Source organism: Pelophylax lessonae (genome assembly GCF_965119305.1).
Source record: "Pelophylax lessonae genome assembly, chromosome: 9".
Taxonomy (NCBI): Eukaryota; Metazoa; Chordata; class Amphibia; order Anura; family Ranidae; genus Pelophylax; species Pelophylax lessonae.
Window position 1 is genome coordinate 242,066,682 of NC_138776.1, and position 27,160 is coordinate 242,093,841.

The 27,160-nt window shown below is 42.1% G+C and overlaps 1 protein-coding gene across 1 annotated transcript; it reads left to right on the forward strand.

The window, feature by feature from the left end:
• Window positions 1–256: 256 nt before the first annotated feature.
• LOC309564340 (membrane-spanning 4-domains subfamily A member 8-like) lies at window positions 257–27,160 on the forward strand (the record flags this gene model as incomplete). The annotated part of the gene is made up of 6 exons (XM_082268966.1): window positions 257–496; window positions 10,455–10,565; window positions 12,212–12,268; window positions 17,024–17,146; window positions 25,548–25,673; window positions 27,083–27,160. The coding sequence occupies 6 exons, from the start codon at window positions 257–259 to the stop codon at window positions 27,158–27,160; spliced, it is 735 nt and encodes a 244-aa protein (XP_082125092.1).

Consider the following 27,160-nt stretch of genomic DNA (forward strand, 5'->3'; position numbering starts at 1 on the left):
CCCCTGGTCTTTTAGCAGGAAAATCCTCCGGTGGTAAAGTGGTTAAAGTAACACATTGCCGTATCGGAAAAAATGGCCTGGTCTTGAAGGGGGGGGGGGGTAAACCTTTTGCATTTAAAATACATTTAGCAATTTTTTTAATCAATGATTATTTGCTATAATTTTTATATTTGTTTAGAGTGTGTACAAGAATACAGTATTCCCTAATTTCTGCTGGGTGTTCATTTTTTTTTTTTTTTTTTAGTGAGGCTTAAAAATGTCTTCAGCCCAGTATGACAACACAAATTTTGGACAATTCAACCCTGCTTACCCTCCACCTGCCCAGTGGAATGTTCCTCCAGGTGCCCCCGGATATAATCTACCTCCTAACCCTCAGATGTCGAATGCCCCTATTGCACAGCAGTGGAACAATCCAACATTTACAGTTATACATCAGGGGGCCCAGTCAGCTGCGTTCCATCAAGAATTTCTGAGGGGTAAACCAAAAGCCCTGGGGGTAAGTGTGGCAAGCATATACTTCTAAAAAAATGTTTAATAGAATTGAATGAATCTGTTTGCCTTGTTTTTGTGTAATGAAATCTGATGGATACTTGTCCTGGAGATTTGAGTGTTTGCGTTTTTTTGGACTATAACATTTAACTTCCTATTGTCTGGGTGGTTGGTGCACATATATAAAGTAAAAAGTGCAGCGCTATATTTACAATGTATCAAAAACAATGAAATTCTCAAGAACCATATAGCTTATGGATCAATAAAGTGCAAATTAGTAAGTATCAAAAAAATGAGTTTATATATGTAAACAAAAAAAGTCCCAAAGTGAGTGCCAGTGCACACTTATGGGCTTGTACTGCGAATGCGATGCGTTCTAAATAGTCTCCAATCGCATGCATTTACAAAATACATTGAATTCATGACGGTCGTTCACATCTATGCGTCGCGATCCAGATGCGAATGTGATGCGATGATAAAAAGGGTCTTGTGCGAGTTTACAGCGTTGCATTGCCAATTTAGTCTCCATAGACATCAATGTAAATCGGTCTGGACTCGCATTATCAGTTCAGATATGTGCGAATTCTTATTTTTTGTTTGATTTTCCCCTCAGCTCCACCCCTCCTGAGCTTAATTAACATAATCAACACAATCAAATTTTCATTACAATCGCGCTGGTACTATTGAAAAACACAAGGTAAACTCGCACTTCAAATTCGCATTGCAAGCGCAAGCGCATAAGTGTGAACCGGCACTGAAGGAGTTCCAGTGTATCCAAAGTTATTATAAATGGCAGTGTATATACACTGAACAAAATTATAAACACAACACTTTTGTTTTTGCCCCCCTTTTTCATGAACTGAACTCAAAGATCTAAGACTTTTTCTATGTACACAAAAGGCCTATTTCTCTCAAATATTGCTCAAATATTGTTCACAAATCTGGCTAAATCTGTGTTAGTGAGCACTTCTCCTTTGCCGAGATAATCCATCCATCTCACAGGTGTGGCATATCAAGATGCTGATTAGAAAGCATGATTATTGCACAGGTGTGCCTTATGCTGGCCACAATTAAAGGCCACTCTAAAATGTGCAGTTTTATCACTCAGCACAATGCCACAGATGTCGCAAGTTTTGAGGGAGGGTCCAATTGGTTTGCTAACTGCGGAAATGTCCACCAGAGCGGTTGCTCGTGAATTGAATGTTAAGTTCTCTACCATATGTCACAAGTTAGCCTATGGTTTTGTCTGTATATTCTTTCCTCCTTTCTGCAGTGCTTCTGTCTTGTCTCCCTTCACATGTGGTGTTTGGGCTTCTATGGGCGTCGCCTGCTCCATTGTGGGTTATATCCTGTTCCTGTCAATTACTTCCTGGGTCAACTCCCTGTATGCTTCCCTATATATACACACATGCTCAGTGCACTGCTCCTTGCTTGAGCAACATCGCTGTTCTCTGAGCTCCCATCCGTGTATCCCTTGGCTATTGTAGCTGATCTCCTGTGTACCAACCCGGCTTTGTTTCTCCGTCTATGTTCGTCTGCTGCCTGTCCTGACCTCGGCTTGTCTCTTGGATCTCCTTATAGTCTCCTGTTTACCCTGCACAGGCCAGCGGTCTCCACATCCTCAGCTGGGCCTACCTGGGGGCCGCGACCTGGTTCCAGTCTGTTGCAAGTCCATCCCCACCATCAGGGGCCCTGGTGAAGAAGCAGGCTGGGGCTTAGACTCCGCGCCCTGGGGAATCCTGAGCTGGGGATCTATAAGGGCTCACTACCACAGACTCGTTGACACCATAAGCCATCTCCAAAGACGTTTCAGAGAATTCAGCAGTACATCCAACCGGCCTCACAACCGGAGACCACGTGTAACCACACCAGCCCAAAACCTTCACCTCCAAGATCGTCTGAGACCAGCCACCCGGACATCTGCTGCAACAATCGGTTTGCATAACCAAAGAATTTCTGCACAAACTGTCAGAAACTGTCTCAGGGAAGAGCATCTGCATGTTCCTCACCCTCATCGGGGTCTCCACCTGACTGCAGTTTGTCGTCGTAACCGACTTGAGTGGACAAATGCTCACATTCGATGGGGTCTGGATCTTTGGAGAGGTGTTCTCTTCATGGATGAATCCCGGTTTTCTTAGATCTTTGAGTTCAGCTCATGAAAAATGGGGGAAAAAACAAGTGTTGTTTTTTTAAATTTTGTACAGTATATATAACCCAAATGGAAATATCCACCACCGAAGATGGGTATTATGCTTATCAGAACATATGGACTCAGATACTGTGGTACTGAATCAACAAAACATGTGCAATACAAATCCTGGTTACAAAAGCAATTCGAAGAGTCTCACATCACCACCTCACCATGGGATAGCTGCTTACTCATTTGTTTTGTGCATTCCTCATGGATCATGAAAACACAAAAAGGCTTCCACATAGTGTAAAACCGTATATAATGTATTTCCTAAAAAAGTAGAACATTTGAGTTATAGCCAAAGATAAAAATCTAGTCACTAAAATCAACAGGGAAATGACATATAGCACATGATGGCCTGGATAGAATATGGATCCGACGCGTTTTGTCTGCTAAGACAGTGTTTCTCAACTCCGGTCCTCAGGGCACACTAACAGGCCAGATTTTAAGCATTACTTGGGGAGATGCAGACTAGAATACTGCAATCACTGAGCAGCAAATGATATCACCTGTCATGTATTTCAGTTTTCTTGCAAACGTTGTTAGTGTTAGTGTGCCCTGAGGACCGGAGTTGAGAAACACTGTGCTAAGACATCATCTGGGATGCACTTATTTTTTTCACACTATTTATTTGTATATTAGAAGGGCTTTTACAATTTATGTATGCTTACTGTATGCTGAAGTTTATCGCTAGACTGAGTGCATCACAATTTTTGCACTGTTTGTCTGCATTAGCACTACACTTTTGTACACATTGATTAGTACTGGGTATCAAAGTACAGTGTTAGTTGACTTTAATGCCAGGGGTGATGTACAGTATGTAAGACTATGCTACATTTTCTGATAAAATGTTGCACTAATAAAGTATAGTACCTTCCTATTGGGCATGTGACATCATATGGAGGAGGAAAATCTAACCCATCAATCCCTTATATACTTAGACACAAGAAAGTACCGTGTAATGGGGCCCCTACCCCTAATTGATATACAATATTAGAGGACTGAAAAAAATGGGAGGAGAAAAAATGGGAGGAGAAGGATCACACCAAAACCAATATATATATATAAAACAATTTACATTTTATTTAGCTTACAAATATGGGCAATCAAGCGCATGTTAGCAAAGACAGAATACATAAAGGAATTGTATATTAAATCAACTAATAAGAGTCATTAGGGTAGAAATACATCCCAATAGGGAAAAACCAAAGCCTGTGTAGGATGATAGGTAGGTCTCAGATGGAGCGTGGTCAATGTAGGTCCCCAGCAAGCTGACGCGTTTCGCTCAAGGCTTCCTCAGGGCCAGAGAGACCATGACAGACCAGTATTTCCTTTTTAATGACTCAGGAGGTGGCAGTTTGTGGCAGAACGTTGTAATGTTCTGGTACCTTTGGTACCCTAATTCCACTTTTCCTAAGTGTATGCTCCCCACCATTCTCTTTTGGTAAGGTGCGCATACACCTTTAAGACCGATGCTGTCATCACTGAGCGCCGCTGGAGCGGCTATTTCAACCTCCGGCGGTCTCACTCACATGTTCGTTCAACGCTGCATAATCTGCCTTGAAGCTCTCATGCTTGCAAGCATAACTCGCTATCGGATCCACGCTGCTGATCCCTGTATCCCGCTACCGGATCATCCGCTCTTGCCGAACCTCTCCTCTACTACATTGCTACTAGTGATAAGTACCCCACAGGGGAAACCTCTATAACCTTCATACTAAAGCTTACACTATCTAGCTCTGCATAATAAGGACTATTACTACATCTGCATTAACTAAGATTGCTAGCTCTTGAGCCTAATACCATCTGCTCTTGCACTGGGTTGGTCTATCCTGTATGTTCACCTGCTACTCTATCATCTGCTACCATGCATGATTGCTAAACCTATCTGCATCCCATCTGCTACTATCTTACTTTCAAGAACATTCCTTTCAAGTGTCTGTCATCTACCATCTCTACCCAACCTGTCTCTTCAGCCTATCATCACTATATTACTATACATATAAGTTACTCTAGGAACATCTTATTGAGTGTGTGTATCTACTTGCTGAATTGAGATCATCCACACATGATGAGTCTTGGGAGTTGGGATTGGTGTCTCAGCGTTTCTCTACATGACTACTGAAGTGGAATATTTCTGCAGCTGTAAATCCACACTATGTGGGAGCGTTACAAACGTAGGACAATAATAGCGATAAACTTAGTAATCATACATAGCATCTGAAGATCATATCTATTCTCATATGTGTGTGTAGATATGTATCCATCACCCTATTCCAAATCAGGGTGCCGCTTAATAAGTTTAAAAGGCTGGTATCCCATCACAGCCAGATAGGGTGGAAGCCACGGCTGCAGCCAATTGTCCGGAGGATCCAGTGATCAGAACTCTAACGGCAACACTTCATATATCCAGTTTCACCTTCATACCCAATCAAGCAGAACAAAGAAAATGTTTTTTTGTGCAGAGGGGGATATCAAATGATTGCAGCCTATCTGCAGTATATAACTGGCTCCAGGCAGGTACAACACACCGTCACAGCATCCTATATTAGGGAGGAGGGGGTACCAACATGTACCAAACCACCTATAGTCCTTCGTTGTATCCCACGCTGACAAGCCTGCCTTATATACTTAATACAGTAACTAAAGACAGAATATTCTAGATCCCACACAGTAATAAATAATAGTTGACTGTAATAATACAATCTTCTTAATGTCAGCTGTTTAAATTGCAAGGAGTTAGCAAATCTTTCTGTAGATCCTTACTATCTTCTGTTCTGTACATTTTTATGCAAGCCTTGCCAGCATTTTTTAAAAGCAGGAAGGCCTGCATACACTATAATGACCTAATAAGGCCTGGTTTACACTTTTGCAGTTTGCATTTCCCAGGTGTATTTTGCGTTTTTCATCTATTGAAGTGTATCGAACCAAAAACCAGAAAAAAAGTCCCTGGTCCTTTCCATAAAATGCACAGATGTGAACGGGACCCATAGGAAACCATGTTAAATGGACTGTAGTGTGTTTCTGCAAAACGGAAAAGGTACTAAAAAAAGGCATAGGTGTGAACCAGGCCTCAGTCTCAGTTGGACATGGCTGGGTAGGCATTATTCCCCCCAGCCCCCAAGAGTACAGACAGGTTGCAACTGCATAGCTCCCGACTGTTCCTGATTTAGAGGACTGTCTCTATTTTGGAACAAAGTCCCTCTTTCCTCCTCAGTTGTCCCCCAAAATTTCTTCAAAAAAGTAATGTCTGAGCATGTAGGCCGCAATGTAAATTTATGAGAGCCTCCACAGTGGAAGCACATGCACATGTGCCTTTAGGGAGGGCTGGGCTACCTCCAGGCATACCTGCCCTCTATCTATCCATTTGAATGCATGTGCTTCCACTGTGGAGGCTCTCATAAATTTACAAGAGTTAGAACTGCAGAAATATCGGGGCGCCTTGGAGCGGCTCTGCAGCTTACGAATGTACTTGCAACCTGTTAGACACAGGATTTCAGTTGGTAGCAGATTAGCTGGCGAGTTGAGCTCAGAATTTTCTTCTTTTTTTTTTTTCCCATAGTACTACTGGATTGGCGTACGGCCAATGTGGTGCCTATTAGAGCTGCATGATTAATCGTATGAAAATCGCGATCTCGATTCACCCCCCCTGACGATCTAAACCTGACATATGCTCGATTCTTTGCATAGCTGCAGCTGTGGAAAAAAAAAAAAAAGCCTCCTGCAAACAAAGCCTATCAGCATTTATCTCCCAGTAACTATAAACAAAATGATTACATTGTATCTTTTCCTTCCCTCTGCCAGGGAGAAAGGAAGTTTAACCTCTTAAAGACTAGACCTTTTTCTGACACTTGCTTCTTGCAAGTTAAAATCGTTTTTTTTTGCTAGAAAAGTACTTAGAACCCCCAAACATTTTATATATTTTTTTAGCAGAGACCCTACAGAATAAAATGGCGATTGTTGTAATATTTTATGTCACACTGTATTCGCGCAGCAGTCTTTCAAACGCAATTAATAGACTTTAATGAATAAAAAAAAAAAAACGTAACAGTAAAGTTATCCCAATTTTTTTTTTGTTACACAGAGAATCGTGAGAGAATCGTGATCTTTATTCCAAGCTAAAAAATTGTGATTCTCATTTTGGCCAGAATTGTGCAGCTCTAGTGCCTATATTAAAAAAGGGATCAAAGTCTTTACCAAATAACTATAGACCTGTTAGTTTAACTTCTTTAGTTAGGAAGAGTTTAATAAAATACCACATAGAAATGTTTTTACTAGAAAAAAAAACATTTTAACCACTTAAGCCCCGGAAGATTTTACCCCCTTCCTGACCAGGGGGTTTTTTTGCGATTTTTTACTGCGTGACTTTAACGGACAATTGCGCGGTTATGCGACGCTGTACCTAAACGAATTTCACGTCCTTTTTTCCCACAAACAGAGCTTTCTTTTGGTGGTATTTGATCACCCGTGCGATTTTTTGATCATGCGCTATAAACAAAAATAGAGCGTAATTTTTGCAAAAATAACAATATTTTTCACTTTTTTTATATGAAATCCCCCCCAAAAAATGTAAAAATCAAAATTTTTTAACATTTTCGGCCAAATTGTTTTATGCTACATATGTTTGGTAAAAAAAATCGCAAAAAGCGTATTTTGATTGGTTTGCGCAAAAGTTATCGCGTTTACTAACAAAGGGAAAGATTTTTGGTGTTTTTTTTTTTTTAACGAGTAATGGCGTCGATCTGCGATTTTTTTTTTGCAGTACTGCGACATTGCGGTGGACAGATCGGACCCTTGACTGACATTTTTGACACTTTTGGGGGTACCAGTGACATTACTGCAGTAATCAGTGCTATACATATGCACTGTTACTGTAAAAATGACACTGGCAGTGAAGGGGTTAACTGTATTGGACAGGGAGGGGTTAAGTGTGTCCTAGGGGCGTGTTTCTAACTGTGATTGGACATGGCTACTAGTGTAAAAACAGAGATCAACGGTTCTACATAGTAGAACCGTCTGATCTCCATTTTTACACAGGGGAGAATGACAGGCGGCTTGTTTACATAAGCCGCTCTGCCTTTCTCCCGCTGCACCGGCGATCGTAGTGTGACCAGCGGACATCGGGTCTGCCGGTCACACGCCCGCACTCCTCCCTGAACGAGCCTCAGCGGGTGCGCGCCCACTATTGGCTCAAATCCCAGTGACAGGCGAGCGACGTAGATCTATGTCACTCTGCCTGGCCGGGGCTGACTGCCGCAGTAAATATACTGTGCGCAGTCGGCAACCGGTTAAGCAACAAAGCATGTATTCATGAAAAAGAGAAATTGTCAAACAAACCTGATTTCTTTCTATCAGGAGGTAAGTAAAACCTTGGACAGAGGGGTGGATGTGGACGTGGTATACTTGGATTTTGCACAAGCGTTTGACACAGTTCCTCACAGATGGAACAGGTTATCAGTGGTGTACCCCAAAGTAATACCCCTTACTTTTATATTTATAAATAAGTATAGGGTCTTGGATTAAAAGTAGCATTTCAGTCTTTGCAGATGACACCAAGCTATGCAGTGGAATAAAGTCATAACACGATGTCTCCAACTTATAAGCTGACCTCAATGCACTATTTAATTTGGCAACTATGTGGCAAATGAGGTTTAATGTTGATAAATGTAACGTTATGCACTTGGGGGCTAAGAATATGCATGTATCATACATACTAGGGGGAGAAACTGAGGAAATCTTGGTGTTCTGGTAGACCATAAGCTTAATAATAGCATGCAATGCCAAGGGAGCAAAGTCCTTTTGTGTATTAAGAGAGGTAGATATAATTTTACCCCTGTACAAATCATTAGTAAGACCTCATCTGGAATATGCAGTTCAGTTTTGGGTACCAGTTCTTAAAAAGGATATCAGGGAACTGGAGAAAGTGCAGAGAAGGGCAAACAAACTGATAAGATGCATGGAGGAGCTCAGCTATGAGGAAAGATTAGAGGAACTGAATTTATTCTATCTTGAGAAGAGGAGATTAAGGGGGGGATATGATCAACATGTATAAATACATAAGTGGTCCATATAGTGAACTTGGTATTGAGTTATTCACTTTGAGGTCATCACAGAGGACAAGGAGGCACTCTTTAAATCTGGAGCTGTGAAAACGTGGAATAGACCCCCCTCAAGAGCTGGTTCTGGACAGCTCAGTGGATTGTTTTAAAAAGGATTGGATCCTTTCCTAGATGCACTATATTGTCAAAAGTATCGGGACGCCTGCCTTTACACCCTCGTGAACTATAATGACATCCCAGTCTTAGTCCGTGGGGTTCAATATTGAGTTGGCCCACTCTTTGCCGCTATAACAGCTTCAACTCTTCTGGGAAGGCTTTCCACAAAGTTTAGGAGTGTGTCTATAGGAATGATTGACCATGACTAAGGCACCCCAGATGAAATTTGGACACTTACCATAACCCTTATCTCAAATCCCAAACCCTTTCAATGAACTTCCTGCAATAAATACACGGACACCTTTATTGGAGTAAAATTGGCCAACGTGGCCATTTATTAACCAATAACAAAATATATATAACACGTTCCTTAAAACTGGAACCAAAATATTCAAATAAAAGATCACATAAGGTTGCCGATCTTTGGAGGCCCCAAATACCAAGTACCATTTTGTGTATCTGTGTAACTCTTAACTGTCCCCAGCCGCAGCACCGGCTCGGGGACGACCTCAACACACAGCAGATACCTCCCAATTTAAAATACCAGTTAACCCATCTATTAACATGGCATTCCACAGGTGACCCTCAGCTGCTAAGTACAGCAGGTTTTACCAGACACACCTCCAAAGACCCCCAACCGAAAATCAGCACATAAACACATGAAACAGACATCCCAATGTAGGGGCGGGCGGGCGGGAATGCTTCTTCACCCACGCTGGAACTGAAGCCCGGGAAAGACTACAGTGAGCTCACTTCCCCCCTTCTACAGCCCCTCCCTAGCTGCCCTGACCAATAGAGGGAAAGACTACAGTGAGCTCACTTCCCCCCTTCTACAGCCCCTCCCTTAGCTGCCCTGACCAATAGAAGGACAAACCCCAGACTGCCTAACATGTTAACCCTTTCAGAGACAATTCCACTGATGGCCAAGTCATGCTCTCCCTCCGCCTATTTCTTTGTTCTTTTTGCTCCGGGCTGTACTTTCTTCAAGAAGCGTTCTAATTCATCCCAAAGGTGTTCTATTGGGTTGAGGTTGGAACTTTGTGCAGGCCATGCAAGTTCCTCCACCCCAAACTCGCTCATCCATGTCTTTATGCACCTTGTTTTGTGCATTGGTGCGCAGTCATGTTGGAACAGGAAGGGACCATTTCCAAATTGTTCCCTCAAGGCGGAGAGCATGAAATTGTCCAAAATGTCTTGGTATGCTGACACCTTAAGAATTCCCTTCACTGCAACTAAGGTACTAAGCCCAACCCCTGAAAAACAACCCCACACCATAATCCCCCCTCTTCCAAATGATTTGGACCAATGCACAAAGCACCTTGAAGGTAGTAAATATTCATTGCTTTTGCAAAGGTGGTTGGATGCAGATTGGTGTTTAGCTGCCTCTTATATTATCTAGTTTTTTAGCAGGGTTTGTTTAGTTTTTAGTTATAGGGAAAGTGCAGAAGGTTTATATATATATATATATTATCTATTATCACCATTTTTTTAATTTATCCCAATAAATAAACTAATTGTGGTTAGCCTAATAAAATGTTTTCTTGTTGTTCTGCCTTTAGATTGTCCTGATCCTTTGGGGCATCTTACACATTGGCATGGGTATTGGTCAGGTTTTCACTTCATTCCTTACTACCGTGTTCAGTGGAATCGCATTTTGGGGAGCTATTTTTGTAAGTAAAAAATACTTATAATGCATTTATGAAAGTTTGTAATTACTTGATATTTCATGTTCTTAACATATGAGGTTCCAATATACTACATACATTTGAAGGTAATACATATTAGACACTGACCCCAAGAAACTACGAAACATAAGGAATCATGCCAAAATGCTACCATACCCACAAAGAACATACACCTAGGATTGGTTTTCTCATTGTTATTCTCTCAGTGAGATATCTTTGTAGTTTTCTCTTGCTACTAAATGTCCCCACATGTCCCCCAATGTATCTGTGCAGGAACTGCTGTGTGCTCTGGGCACCATCTTGGAGAGGTCTGTGTTGCAAGCTGGACATCATGGACACACAGAATGCTGGACACAGGACTGCATAATACACAGAGCGCTGGGCACAGGACTGCATAATACACAGAGCGCTGGGCATAGGACTGCATAATACACAGAGCACTGGACATAGGACTGCATAATACACAGAGGGCTGGACACAGGGCTACATAATACACAGAGCACTGGGCACAGGGCTACATAATACACAGAGCGCTGGGCATAGGACTGTATAATACACAGAGGGCTGGGCACAGGGCTACATAATACACAGAGCGCTGGGCACAGGGCTACATAATACAAAGAGCGCTGGGCACAGGACTGAAAAATACACAGAGCGCTGGGCATAGGACTGTATAATACACAGAGCGCTGGGCACTGGACTGTATAATACACAGAGCGCTGGGCACTGGACTGTATAATACACAGAGCACTGGGCACAGAGCTGTATAATACACAGAGTGCTGGACACAGGACTACATAATACACAGGATGCTGGGCGCAGGACTACATAATACACAGGATGCTGGGCGCAGGACTACATAATACACAGAGGGCTGGGCACAGGACTGCATAATACACAGAGCGCTGGATTCAGGACTACATGATACAGAGAGCGCTGAATTCAGGACTACATAATACACAGAGCGCTGGGCACAAGATTGCATAATACACAGAGCGCTGGGCACAGGACTGCATAATATACAGGCTGTTGGGCATAGGACTACATAAAACACAATGTCAGAATGTCACCGCTATTACTAGTAAAAAATAAATAAATATATAAAAACATCCCACAGTTGGTAGATGCTATAACTTTTGTGCAAACCAATCAATATATGCATATTGGGATTTTTTTTTTATTTTTTTTCTACCATAAAAAATGTAGTAGAAAACATATCAGCCTAAATTTATGAAGAAATTAGATTTTTGTCAATTATTTTATTGGATATGTTTTATAGCAGAAAGTAATTTTTTTTTTTTTTTTTTTTTTTTTTTAAATCTGTCTTTTTTTGTTTATAGTGCAAAAAAAAAAAAAAACACCAAAAGAAATCTCTATTTGTGGGAAAAAAAGGACATCAATTAATTTGAGTACAGCATGCAGTTAAAGTAAAGCAGTGCTGTATCGCAAAAAATGGCCTGGTCATGAAGGGGGTAAATCTTCCAGAGGTCAAGTGGTTAAAGCAATAAGTTCATTAGGCTCATAACAAATGCCAACCACTGGGCCAAATCCTGCTCACTTGACAAAGCCTAAAACCACTGATCCACCATTTTTGTTTTCTAGCTAAAGAACATTTTGCTTGTATTTTGCAGAACATCATTGCAGGATCTTTAACAGTGGCAGCTACATCCAAGCCTTCCATGTGTCGGGTAAGTGAACCAATACAATAACGTTTTTTAATTTACTTTAACCCAAATATGCGGCCTCTTGGCGGGAGGACCTTGGTGCAGAGTGGCCACATATCTACGTACCGCAGTACAAACCAAGCATGCCCTACATGCTCCTGGCGGCTAATGGAAAGCTCGCGATTGTAGGCAGCTTTCAGGTCATGTGACTGACAATTACGTTGGTCACGTGATCATAAACGTTGTCTCCCACCATCTGAAACCCCTTTAGGGGCCGGGAGGCGCTGGCGCTAAGGGTCTAAACCATGGTCACATGACACTGTAGCCCTGAGTTTTCTTCTTTTCTGTTTACTTCCTGCTTGGGTCCTTCTTCAGGTTGTGGGGAGATAGGCTGATTACATGCTGGTCTTCACCAAATAGGGAGTTCTGTCAACGTCCCAAAAAAACTCAGATTGAGAACAATAATACTCCAAATGGGATTTTAAAGGCAAACTAAGGAAATAGTAAGGATGTGTAACAAAAAGTTTAATAAAAATTACCAAAATGTTATTGTTCTACAATTTTAAAGATGACCATAAGGTCAGTGGTAGATCACATCATATAAACACATAACATGATGGCACAAAATGTTATATACTGAAACTCTGATTTGCTGGAGCACGAAGCTGGCCAATATAGAGTAGGAGACCAGGTTCTTGAAGGTGTTTACAAAGCAACCCAGTGCGTTTCGGAGATATATGTTTGTTCCTTCTTCAGGGGAGAGAAGGGTGCTAAAATCTACAATATAATAGTACAATGGTAAAGATAAAGTATACAATAATTTAAACAGACAGGTGACAGGTTGCCCTATTGTGACTCACCTGTCTGCTTTTTAGTGATTGTATATGATCACCTTGTAAAAAAAAAAAAACAAATTCTGTTTAAAATAGAAATGAAAGGCAATACATTTTTGTGTGTATATATATATATATACATATATATACAGTGGGTACGGAAAGTATTCAGACCCCCTTAAATTTTTCACTCTTTGTTATATTGCAGCCATTTGCTAAAATCATTATGGTTCATTCTTCTTCCTCATGAATGTACACATAGCACCCCATACTGACAGAAAAACACAGAATTGTTGACATTGTTGCAGATTTATTAAAAAAGAAAAACTGAAATATCACATGGTCCTAAGTATTCAGACCCTTTGCTCAGTATTTAGTAGAAGCCCCCTTTTGATCTAATACAGCCAGGAGTCTTTTTAGGAAAGATGCAACAAGTTTTTCACACCTGGATTTGGGGAATGACGAGCGGGGCCAGTGCCGTCGCATTGATTCCTGGGAGCTATGACGTTCAGCTCCCAGGAATCATAGCGAGACAGGAAGTGACGGGGTGAGCCGCGGCTCCGAGGGAGGAATAACTGTGAGGTGAGTATTTACGATCTTCAATTAAAAGGTGAGTGAACAAAAAAAAAAACTATCCAATTCCTTTTCAGGTCGGGTCTACCTAGCGGAGGGGCACAAAAAAAAAAATATATAGTTTTTGTGCCCGAAACTCTGCTTTAAGTATTGCAAGTAGTTTTTTTTTTAAATTTTGCTATTCAAGAACTGAAAGTAAAAGTACCAGTAGTTTTGAAAAAAAAATGCTACTCAAGTACTGAAAGTAAAAGTACAAGTACTGTGTTATGTAGTTATTAAAGAAAGAAGTCAAAGGTTTGAACATCATATTGTTTTTTATTATTTCAAATGCAGCTTTTATTTATACATACAGTAGCATTTATTTTCGTATGCGCTGATAATACACATGTTTTGAGCTTCACGAAACCTGCCATCTACTGTTCTGGCAGTGGCAATTTTTATAATTGTAACGAGTAACTATGCCGCACAAAAAAAAAATAAATATCGGAGTAGAAGTATTGAAATCATTTAAAAAATGTAGTGAAGTAAAAGTGGAAGTAGGAGAAAAAAATTCTACTCCAGGAAAGTACAGATACCGACTTTCGGAACTTAAGTACAGTAGTGAAGTAGTTCTACTTAGTTACTATACATCTCTGGTGGCCAAGAGAGAATTCAGAATAGTTTCTGGATATGTGACATTATCCTCTATGGTTCACCCCAGCCCATGTATCTCAGCAGTTTACTTTATAGTCTAATTGATTCACTCACTAGACCCCTTATACCGACTTGAAACCCCAAACATGAGATCATTCCAAATTATTTCCTGGACTTACCCCATGTTGTAGATTCCTACTCAACCCCTATTTGCATAAGGATTCACACACTTCAAGCATCTTTCCAGCCAGACTGTAATCTTTCCTCCTGTAAGCATGTTCATTGTGTTTGACTGACAGCCTTGTATAAAGCAATAGTGTGGTGATTGTCTCTGACTCTCCTTTTTCCAATTTGTGTGCTGCTGGGCATGGGAATACAAGAAGCTCATAGAAAGATTTTAAGGGTTTAGAGTAGCTGGGTTATTGTAAAATGTGTTAAATGATTTAACATAGAAACATAGAATGTGTCGGCAGATAAGAACCATTTGGCCCATCTAGTCTGCCCAATATATCTGAATCCTATGAATAGTCCCTGGCCCTATCTTATATGAAGGATAGCCTTATGCCTATCCCATGCATGCTTAAACTCCTTCACTGTGTTTGCAGCTACCACTTCTGCAGGAAGGTTATTCCATGCATCCACTACTCTCTCAGTAAAGTAATACTTCCTCATATTACTTTTAAACCTTTGCCCCTCTAATTTAAAACTGTGTCCTCTTGTGGTAGTTTTTCTTCTTTTAAATATGCTCTCCTCCTTTACCGAGTTGATTCCCTTTATGTATTTAAAAGTTTCTATCATATCCCCTCTGTCTCTTCTTTCTTCCAAGCTATACATGTTAAGGTCCTTTAACCTTTCCTGGTAAGTTTCCCTTAGTTAGTAAACGCAATAACTTTTGCGCAAACCAATCAAAATACGCTTATTGTTTTTTTTTTACCAAACATAGGTAGCAGAAAACAAATTGGCCAAAAATGTAAAAAAAAAATTGATTTTTACAATTTTTTGGGGGGAATTTCATATAAAAAAATGTGAAAAATATTGTTATTTTTTCAAAATTTACGCTCTTTTTTGTTTATAGTGCAAAAAGTAAAAATCGCACAGGTGATCAAATACCACCAAAAGAAAGCTCTTTTTGTGGGAAAAAAAGGACGTAAATTTTGTTTGGGTACAGCGTCGCACGACCTCGTAATTGTCAGTTAAAGTCGCACAGTGCCGAATCGCAAAAAGTGGCCCAGACGTAAGACAGCAAAATCCTCCGGTGGTAAAGTGGTTAACAACAAATGAGCCATCAGCTGTCAGTGGGATTGTAAACGAAAGAATTGCCAGCAATAAAAATTGAGAAAACAGTGTGGGGGGTCCCCAAATCCATATGACTTTTAAGGGAAACCCATGCCAAGATGTAGAAAAAAATGGTGTGAGGTCCCCTTCCCCCTCAAATCCATTTCAGGCCCTTAGGTCTGGTAGAAATTTTGAGGGGAACTCAATGTCAAAGTTAAAAAAAAAAAAAAAAATGGCATGGAGGCCCCCCCAAAATCAGCACCAGATCCTTATTTGAACATGCAGCCGGCAGACCAGGAAAGGGGGGATGAGCTAGTGCCTGGGCAAGGGCCTCTTCCTCACAACCCTGGCCCAGTGGTGGTGGGTGATGGGGGGGTGACTTATCGGAATTCTGGACTCCCCCCTTTAACAAGGGGGCCACAGATCTCAGCGCCCACTATGTGAATGAGTATGGAGTCAGTTTTTGACAAGTCCTTTATTAAAAGAAACAAAAAACAAACAAAAACAATATCCCTGGAAGTAGATCCAAAGTCAATCACGATGAACGCTGCCGACCCCCCAAAAAATAAGAAAAAGCGGTTCGCACTGGACACTGTCTACCGCAGAATGACAGCTCTGCCGCATCCCACCACTAAATAAAATAAGGGGCGGGGCCATCCAGTGACATCACCAGCTGACCCCACTCCCTTGTGACATCATCAACCGAGAATGCCCTTTGCCCAGGTTGTGGGGGAGAGGCCCTTGTCCTCATCAACATGGGAAATTTTATTTGGGAGGGGAAGCACCCCCCCATGTTGTGGACATGGGGCCTAATATAGTTCAGGAGGGGGGGAGCACTCGCTCATTCCCCCTTTTCCTGGCCTGCCAGGCTGCATGCTCGGATAAGGGTCTGGTATAGATTTTAAGGGGGGGGGGGGTTTACACTATACCATTCTTTTTTTAATTTTGGCATGGGGTTTCTCTTAAAATCCATACCATTGGGTGGGGAGACCCCCCGCTGTTTTTTTTTTTTTGTCAATTTTTAGTGCCAGCTAAATCTAATTGTATGTTAGGTATCATGCCGTACTGCAGAGTTTTCAACTGCCATGAACAACACTTCCTATCTGAGATTGACAATGCTAACTTACCGCCTCCCAATTAGCAGCAGCAATGTCCGCCTGCCATGCGCACTTAGTTGACTATTGGTCTGCCCATCAGAACTGTAGAAGGCGTGATAGGAAGTCCAAGGACTAATTGAAGGCACGTGCTCAGTAGGATAACAACACTGCTGCTATTCTCAATGCCCTACCCCCTATCTACAAGACCCGACCTCATCTTTCCAGGGAAGACCCCCACTATGACAACATTTGAGCATCTCAACAAATTGGAGTCCCTACACCAAAATGTCAAAAATATATTTTAACAATGTATAAATACAGTAAGATAAAGATGAGTTTTTAAGCAACGTGTCTTTATTTTCTTATAGATAAATGGTTCCGTGGGCTTGAGCATTGTAATATCAATAATCTCTGTGCTCGGATTGACACTGAACATTGTGGATTACTTCTTTTATTATTACTGCGTTGGGTATTATTATTATCCTTGTATTGTAAGTATTTCACTATCATTTATCTATTTATCATTAGGAAAAAGCTGCTGGTTTAATCTGAACCTAAGTTTGGATAAAATTTTGCATGTTTGGAGGCCAAGTTGAAGCTTCAGCAGCAGTGGGAAGTGAAACGTTTATTACTATGACTACTAAATGTGACAGTTTCCCCTTAGAGTCCATTCAGACAGGGGCGACACGACTTGGTGGAGCGACCTTGGCGCGACTTGCACGGACTTCATATAATTGAAGTCAATACAAGTCGCCTCCAGGTCGCCCCAAAGTAGTACAGGACCCTTTTTCTAAGTCGGAGTGACTTGTGTCGCTCCTATTAGAACGGGTCCTGTGCTAATCTATGGCTCGCGACCGAGCGGGACTTGTCAGGCTGACAAGTCGCCTGACAAGTCGCGCTAGTCTGAATGGGCTCTAAGGTTGGTTGTTAGGAAGCCGCTGGCTTCCTAATCGTGAGTCATTTCTGCCAGGTTCATTTAGCTATCAGTCCGACTGGCAGTGGAATGTAGACAAAGTGGCAGGGATTGTGTAGGAAAGAAAAAAACAAATAGCATGAGTTATCCCCTCCAGTATTCAAACCAGGCTCTTCACATATGGTATGGATTTTAGGGGGGCCCCATGAAAAAAAAAATGCATCTGTTCCCCCTAATATACACTGCTCAAATAAATTAAAGGAACACTTTTTAATCAGAGTATAGCATCAAGTCAAGTAAACTTCTGGGATATTGTTTGGGTCAGTTAAGTAGAAGATGTTTTTTTTTTAAATCAGTTTCAGCTGCTTTGCTGTTAATTAAATTAACAACAGGTGCATTCGATGGGCAACAATGAGACAACCTCCAATACAGGAATGGTTTTACAGGTGGAGGCCACTGACATTTTTTCCCTACTCATCTTTTCTGACTGTTTTTTACTAGTTTTACATTTGGCTAGGGTCAGTGTCACTACTGGTAGCATGAGGTGATATCTGGACCCTATAGAGGTTGCACAGGCAGTCCAACTCCTCCAGGATGGCACATCAATACGTGCCATTGCCAGAAGATTTGCTGTGTCTCCCAGCACAGTCTTAAGAGCATGGTGGAGATTCCAGGAGACAGGCAGTTACTCTAGGAGAGCTGGACAGGGAGTAGAAGGTCCTTAAGCCATCAGCAGGCCTGGTATCTGCTCCTTTGTGCAAGGAAGAACAGGATGAGCACTGCCAGAGCCCTACAAAATGACCTCCAGCAGGACACTGGTGTGAATGTCTCTGACCAAACAATCAGAAACAGACTTCATGAGGGTGGCCTGAGGGCCTGACATCCTCTAGTGGGCCCTGTGCTCACTGCCCAGGACTGTGGATTGGAATTTGCCATTTGAATACCAGAATTGGCAAGTAGCCAATGGCGCACTGTGATTTTCACAGATGTGAGCAGATTACCCCTAAGCACATGTGACAGACATGAAAGGGTCTGGAGATCCCATGGAGAATGATATACTGCCTGTAACATTGTTCAGCATGACCAGTTTGGTGGTGGGTCATTGTTGGTCTGAGGTGGCATATCCATGGAGGGACACACAGACCTCTATAGGCTAGACAATGGCCTCCTAACTGTCATTAGGTATTGGGATTAAATCTTTGGACCCATTGTCAGACCCTATGCTGGTGCAGTGGGTCCTGGTTTCCTCCTGGTGCACGACAATGCCCGGCCTCATGTGGCGAGAGTATGCAGCCAGTTCATGGAGGATGAATGAATTGATACCATTGAATGGCCCCCACGCTCGCCTGAACGAAATCCAAAAGAACACCTCTGGGACATTATGTTTCGGTCCATCCGACACCACCAGGTTGCAACTCTGTTCAGGCACTCAATGATGCCCTGGTCCATATCTGGGAGGAAATACCCCAGGACACCATCTATCGTCTCATTAGGACCATGCCTCGACATTCTTAGGCATGCATACAAGCACGTGGGGGCCATACAAACTACTGAGTACCATTTTGAGTTGCTGCAATGAAATTTCAGCAAAATGGACTAGCCTGCTGCATCATTTTTTCACTTTGATTTTCAGGGTGTCTTTGAATTCAGCCCCCTATAGGTTGATAATTTTCATTTCCATCAAACAATGTGGCATTATTTTTTTCTTAACACATTACCCAGTCCATATCAGTATAGATATCCAGCATGAGATGTTTTCCACATTTAGATCTGATGTGTTTTCAAAGTGTTCCTTTAATTTTTTTTAAGCAGTGTATTTACCAGACCTTTAGGGGGATCCCCAGGCAAAAAGCAAGAGAAAAAAAGTGTGAGGTCCCTTCTAAAACTCACACCTGACCCTGATCCAAGCATGCAGCCTGGCTGGCCAGGGAAGGGGGTTTGGGAAAGAACATGCCGGAAAGGTGGGGGGAACCCCTTGCAAAGCTCTTTTTCCATATATTGATGAGGACAAGGAATTATTTCCACAACCTTGGCCCTGAGGTTGTGGGGATCTGCAGGTGGGGGGGCTTATATAAATTTGGAAAGGCCTTTTAAATATACCACTCCCCCACCACGTAGTGCCCCCTACTCATTCACTGAAAAAAAAAGGAAACAGTATGTGATAGTGAAACTTTTTGACAAGTCCTTTATAAAACAAAAATCTCGGGCCCAGTGTGGCTTTTTGTCCCCGATATATTAGCAACAAAACCGCATGCCAGTGTTTTGCTTGGGAGGATTCATAAGCTTTGGGGCAATTGAGGGCACTGTTGGTTCCGAGGAGTCAGGGGATGGGGCCAGTTGACTGTGCTGTGACAGGGTGGTGTGCCCTGTCCTTCATCTTTCCAAGCTGCCATCAGATTGGCCTGCTGTGCCATGAAAGAAATGTAGGATCCTTACCACTGCTTGCTGGATCATGGGTCTGTCATCGTGTGGCCCCGCTGCTGACAGCATGGTCCAATGACATGGTCATATTATCTTTGATATGTTTTAGGGAGGGCTGGGAAAATAATAGTGGCTGTGTGCTTGCCACTGTGGTGTAAGCTATAAAGTTGAGGAAGGGGGCTAATTCCAACACTGGAATGGAATTAGCTGCATTTTTCTTCTGTTATAGTAGCTGTGGAAAAGACACCTATCAGGCGAAGGATGCTTCTGTAGACAATGGGTAGATGTGGAAACGTATCACTAGGTTCAAGCCTTCGCTTGACCCTACTCAGTGTAGCTGGCTACTGTTATCATGGAGGTGCAGCTCCTATCAAGCTTTTTAGTGCAAAGCCAAATGTCTCCTCGTGCATGTGCTACCCAAATGGCTGGTACTTTTATCCGGCTGATACACTGCAGGAAGAAGCTTCAGACCTCAATGGTGCTGTCAGCAGCAACAAAAAAGGCCCACACTAAAGATCTCTATGGACTGGCCCTAGGGATAGCAGTGGTCTGTGTAAGTGGGGCAGTGCCTCCAGAATGAATAGGCCACATTAGCCATCCAGTCATCTGCAAACTGACTCTACCCCTTGGGAAAATCCTTCCTCTTTGGTCCTCTGTCTCTCCCTCAGCTGGACTGATGTGTGGTTTGTCATTATGCTCTTGGCAGTAAGCTCCAGCTGCAGGAACAACACTGCCTCTTGCTGCTCCCTTCCACTATTCCTAGTGCCAGAGGTGGGGGACTTGAGTCACATGACTTGACTTAAGTCGGACTTAAGTCACCAGTTTGAGGACTTGAGACTTGCTTGACTAAAATTAATAAAAGACTCGACTTGACTTTGACTTGGTATTCATGACTTGAGACTTGACTTTGACTTGAGACATATGACTCGAAATGAGAAAGGGTGGATGTAATTCCGCGCTTAGGATGGGTATATATGTAAGGATTAACACCACACCTGGCTGCTGCCCACTTCAAAAAATGCAACCCTATAAGGGGAGCATTCAAAGAAATTGGAAGAAAAAAGGAAGTGATTGGCGCTGCCTGGTGGAGTGCTTAGGGGATAGGATCTTACTATACTGATGGTAAGATGTTGTATGGGGATCTATACAAAAACCCCTGGTAAGATCTATGCGTAATTTGTTTAGATAATTTGGTGTAGCAAATATCAAACTTATATAAATCAGGGCAGGTTTATGTATAAAAAAGCATCAGATAAAAACTTATTTAAAATATATCAGCAGAAATATACCATAAGTGCAATCGTGCAAAAAGGTGCAGAGGTGAGTGGCAAATGTGAAGTAATAAAAGCAATATTACAATGATGGAGTTCAATAAATAATAACCAGTAATAATTTAACATCCATAAAAATGACAATCGGTAAATATAATCATGAGTGTACAAATAAATAGAAGTGCGAAAATAAATATATATATATATGACTACCAATAAATAAGTGAGTGCAAAAGTGCAAATTACTCTTAAAAAATGAAAAAATGAAAAAAAAAATGAAAATATATATATATAAATAGCAGTATCAAAAAGGTGTCCGTATATTTAATCCAATAAATAAGTCCAAACGCATGTGCAGTCTCGGTGACTTTGAATCCAAAAAGAGTCCTAAATAAGTGCAATCCGTATATGGTGATAAAAGGTGCTCCTTTATCTATGCCCAAAGTATGGTGAGTGGGCGGAAAGAAGAAGTGTTCCCCTGAGCCTGGGGTCCTGCGCTTACCAGATTCCCTTACCCCTACAGGGGTAAACAGCGGGTCGATTATTAGGGGATCGCTCCCACACACTGGTAATCAGGATGTTCCCAGATCTCGGTTCCTCTCCTTATTGGTGTATAGATGTCAGCTCAGTATATGTATATTGAAGTCCATTGCAGTACCGGGTATATGGGAGAAAAGGGAAGGAGCCTCCAATAGTGTAGTATGGTTTATAAAAAAGCTTTATTCAAGTAAAAGACAAGTACTCACATATTGTAAAAACGAAATGTATTCCCGTCTGGCATAGGACCCGCAACTTCCTCTTTTGCGGTGCACACTGAAAGATAGCGTGCGTCCCAACCGCCGGATGTGCGTTCCAAGCCTCGGGTGTGTAAGACGGAAATGACGTGGTCACGCTCTCTACTGGTTTCGTCTATCTGACGTCATCTGGAGAAGCTTCTCCAGATGACGTCAGATAGACGAAACCTTTTGGTACAGAATTCCTGACATAATCATACCGCCAGGGAGGTTAAAACACCTCAGTGTGTTCTGTATTTTAGGACACTGGCTGTTTAACAATGGAAATACTTAACATGTTTTTAGTGACTGTGGTGTTGAAACATGACCGGACGAAGGATTTTGAGCTGTTTGGGCATTCAAAGTGTTTCTTTAATATGCCAAGAAAAAAGAACTAAGCAGTTTTGTTAATGTTGAAAATAAAACAAAACCTTTCCTGACCACTGACTTTTAACTGATTTAACCACTTTACCACTGGAGGATTTTGCTGTCTTACGTCTGGGCCACTTTTTGCGATTCGGTGCTGTGCGAATTTAACTGACAATTGTTCAGTCGTGCGACGCCGTACCCAAACGTCCTTTTTTTTCCCACAAACAGAGCTTTCTTTTGGTGGTATTTGATCACCTGTGCGATTTTTACTTTTTGCGCTATAAACAAAAAAAGAGCGTACATTTTGAAAAAATAACAATATTTTTAAAAATTTTTTATATGAAATCCCCCCCCCCCCCCCCAAAATGTAAAAATCAAAATTTTTTAAAATTTTTGGCCAATTTATTTTCTGCTACCTATGTTTGGTAAAAAAAATCATAATAAGCGTATTTTGATTGGTTTGCGCAAAAGTTATTGCGTTTACTAACTAAGGGAAAGATTTCTGTCATTTTTGGTGTTTTTTTTTAACGCGTAATGGCGGCGATCTGTGATTTTTTTTGCGGGACTGCGACATTGCGGCGGACAGATCGGACCCCTAACTGACATTTTTGACACTTTTGGGGGTACCAGTGACATTACTGCAGTAATCATTGCTATATATATGCACTGTTACTGTAAAAATGACACTGGCAGAGAAGGGGTTAACTTTATTGGAGAGGGAGGGGTTAATGTATGCCTGGTGCTTACTAACGTGTGTGGGGGGAGGGGACTGAGTGAGTCAGGGACAGATCGCGGGTTCAGCTATGCTGAACACTCCGATCTGTCACTCCCTGTCACTGGGGAGATCCGCCCGCTCTGTTTACACAGGCGGGCGGATCTCCAAACTAGATTCCCCGACGATCGGGGAAGAGCAGCGGCAATCGCCGCTGCTTCTCCCCTGGCCTGACTCCCGCTGTGACTGAACACAGCGGGAGCGAGCCTCCGGCGGCGCGCGCGCGCCGCCCACAAGGGGCGGAGTCCAGCGACCTAGGTCTACGTCGCTGGACGATAACGAGCCATATTGCTGCAGTAGCAGCAATGTGAGCGGAGCTAAAGTGGTTAACCACTTGCCGACTGCGCACAGTATATTTACTGCGGCAGTCGGCCCCGGCCAGGCAGAGTGACGTAGATCTACGTCGCTCGCCTGTCACTCCTTCTAGAGCCAATAGCGGGCGAGCGCGCGCCCGCCGAGGCGCGTGCCCACCGAGGCTCGTTCAGGGAGGAGTGCGGGAGTGTGACTGGCAGACCCGATGTCTGCCAGTCACACTACGATCGCCGGTACTGCGGGAGAAAGGCAGAGCGGCTTATGTAAACAAGCCGCCTGTCTGTTCCTCTGTGTAAAAATGAAGATCAGACGGTTCTACTATGTAGAACCATTGATCTTTGTTTTTACACCAATAGCAATGTCCCACTACAGTTAGAAGCACGCCCCTAGGACACACTTAACCCCTCCCTGTCCAATACTGTTAACCCCTTCCCTGCCAGTGTCATTTTTACAGTAACAGTGCATATGTATAGCACTAATTACTGCAGTAATGTCACTGGTACCCCCAAAAGTGTCAAAAATGTCAGTCAAGGGTCCAATCTGTCCGCCGCAATGTCGCAGTACCGCAAAAAAAATCGCAGATCGCCGCCATTACTCGTTAAAAAAAAAAAACACCAAAAATGACAAAAATCTTTCCCTTTGTTAGTAAACGCGATAACTTTTGCGCAAACCAATCAAAATACGCTTTTTGCGATTTTTTTTACCAAACATAGGTAGCGTAAAACAAATTGGCTTAAAATGTTAAAAAATTTTGATTTTTACATTTTTTTGGGGGGGAATTTCATATAAAAAGAAGTGAAAAATATTGTTATTTTTGCATAAATTACGCACTTTTTTTGTTTATAGCGCGTGATCAAAAAATCGCACAGGTGATCAAATACCACCAAAAGAAAGCTCTGTTTGTGGGAAAAAAAGGACGTAAAATTCGTTTAGGTACAGCGTCGCACGACCGCGCAATTGTTCGTTAAAGTCACGCAGTAAAAAATCGCAAAAAAAACCCTGGTCTTTTAGCAGGAAAATCCTCCGGTGGTAAAGTGGTTAAAGGTGAAAATTGGGGTAGATCAGTATTTTGACTTGATTTGTGACTTGACCAAAATAAATGACTTGACTCGACTTCTAGCAGGGACTCGACTTGACTTGCTTGCTTTTCGCCACAGTAACTTGGGACTTGCTTGAGACTTAAAGGTTAAGACTTGAGACTTGCTTGTGACTTGCACATGTATGACTTACTCCCATGTCTGCCTAGTGCTCTTTTCCTCATCTTCAATATCTGAAACAAGGAATTTTTGTGCTTGACCAAGATCATCCTCCTGCAGCAAGTTACTCTTCATGTGATGGAATAATTCCTCTGACCATTCCATGCTAGTTTGTAGGACTATGGCAAGCTTAGCTTCTCCCTTTTTAAAGTCGAAATCCTATCCCCATCCCTCCTGTATGTGGGAACATCATTTATAGCCATGAATGAGGATCATTCTCTGTCGCTGAGAGCATGAGCCTACTGCTCCGCCCCCGCCCCGCCCCCTCCACAGCTCAGTGCTTCAGTGAGCGCATGGGGGGGGGGGGTCAGAGCAGAGAGTCAGTGATTGACAACCACCAGGGAGCACCCGAGAACCATACGATCATCTGCATTTGATCGCTCTGTTCTCCACCTTAGAACCGATGGAAGACAGATGTAGCATCAAACCAATTGTTGCATCCACCTAGGCAAGTATGATTAAAAAAAATAATAAAATTCCCACACTTCTCTTTTTAAGTGTGCTAGGCTGAGCCATTCCTTTGCAGGTTCTTATTTTTTCCTTACCTCAGTCCAAGACTCAGAGAGCTGTAAACCAGCCACTTAGATACAGTATTAGTATGTTAATTGTATGTCCAGTATGTGTGCATGAAATCTTTAGATTCCCAAAAGAGAAAATGGAATAAATAGCTGCTTTATGTGTACCTTTTAGCCTTGGATTTGTAATGTACCCTTTCAGACTAGGCCCATCAAAGCAGATTTATAAAATGGTATTTTACTCTTACAGCTTCAACCATCCTTTTAACATGTTATTTTTGTATTGACAGATTGGAGGCGATGTTCTCCGTGGAATTTTCATTGCGACATATCTTGTGCAGTTCTCCATTTGCGTTAGATTGGCTGTGGTTGGCTGCCGGGCTCAGAAACACTCAAATCCAACAGTACCCGCTCAGGTAAGAGTCGAAGTAGTCATATCTCATTAAATTGGTAGAGCTTTAACACAAAGCCACAAGGACCTGGTGCTAAAGCAATAGTGAACTTTGCTACATTAGTTTATTGGGGTGCAAATTTTAACCACTTTACCACTAGAGGATTTTGCTGTCTTACGTCTGGGCCACTTTTTGCGATTCTGCACTGTGCGAACTTAACTGACAATTGCGCGGTCGTGCGACGCCGTACCCAAACGAAATTTACGTCCTTTTTTTCCCACAAACAGAGCTTTCTTTTGGTGGTATTTGATCACCTGTGCAATTTTTACTTTTTGCGCTATAAACAAAAAAATAGAGTTTATTTTGAAAAAATAACAATATTTTTAACATTTTTTTATATGAAATTCCCCCCAAAACAAAATGTAAAAATCTAAATTTTTTAAAATTTTTTGGCCAATTTGTTTTATGCTACCTATGTTTGGTAAAAAAAATCCCAATAAGCGTATTTTGATTGGTTTGCGCAAAAGTTATTGCGTTTACTAACAAAGGGAAAGATTTCTGTCATTTTTGGTGTTTTTTTTTTTAACGCGTAATGGCGGCGATCTGCGATTTTTTTTTTGCGGGACTGCGACATTTTGGCGGACAGATCGGACCCTTGACTGACATTTTTGACACTTTTGGGGGTACCAGTGACATTACTGCAGTAATCAGTGCTATATATATGCACTGTTACTGTAAAAATGACGCTGGCAGGGAAGGGGTTAATTTTATTGGAGAGGGAGGGGTTAATGTATGCCTGGTGCTTACTAACGTGTGGGGGGGGAGGTGACTGTGTGACACAGGGACAGATCGAGGGTTCAACTATGCTGAACCCTGCAATCTGACCCTGCCTGTCACTTAGGAGATCCGCCCGCTTGTGTTTACACAAGCAGGCGGATCTCTACACTAGATCCCCGACGATCGGGGAAGAGCAGCGCCAATCGCCGCTGCTCCTCCCCTGGCCCGACTCCCACTGTGACTGAACGAGCTTCCGGCGGCGCGCACGCGCCGCCGAGAAAGGGGAGTGTCTGGCGACGTAGGTCTACGTCGCCAGACGATAACGAACCACTCTGCCGCAGTAGGCTCAACGTGAGCAGACGGCAAGTGGTTAATGGCACCCCAATTCAAATCTATAACTACAATAATCTACAATACAACTCATAGTGCACTATGGTGTACAGAAAAAGTATGCAGCAGGACCTCAATGATCAATACCATTTTAGTTGATTTTTTTTCCCCTTTTTTTTTTTTTTAAAGTATCGTAATTTATATATATATGGCAATATAAGATATAAGTTAAATGAGTGCAGCACTGATTCAAAGCACCAGAGGGAAAACATTGTTCAGGGCACTGCTTGTTGTATATCTATTTATGTAATATATCTTTTTTCCAGGTATTTGTGGTACATAATGATGCAGTTCTGCAACCATCTGCAGCTCCTGGATCCTATCCTGCCTACCCTTCACAATAA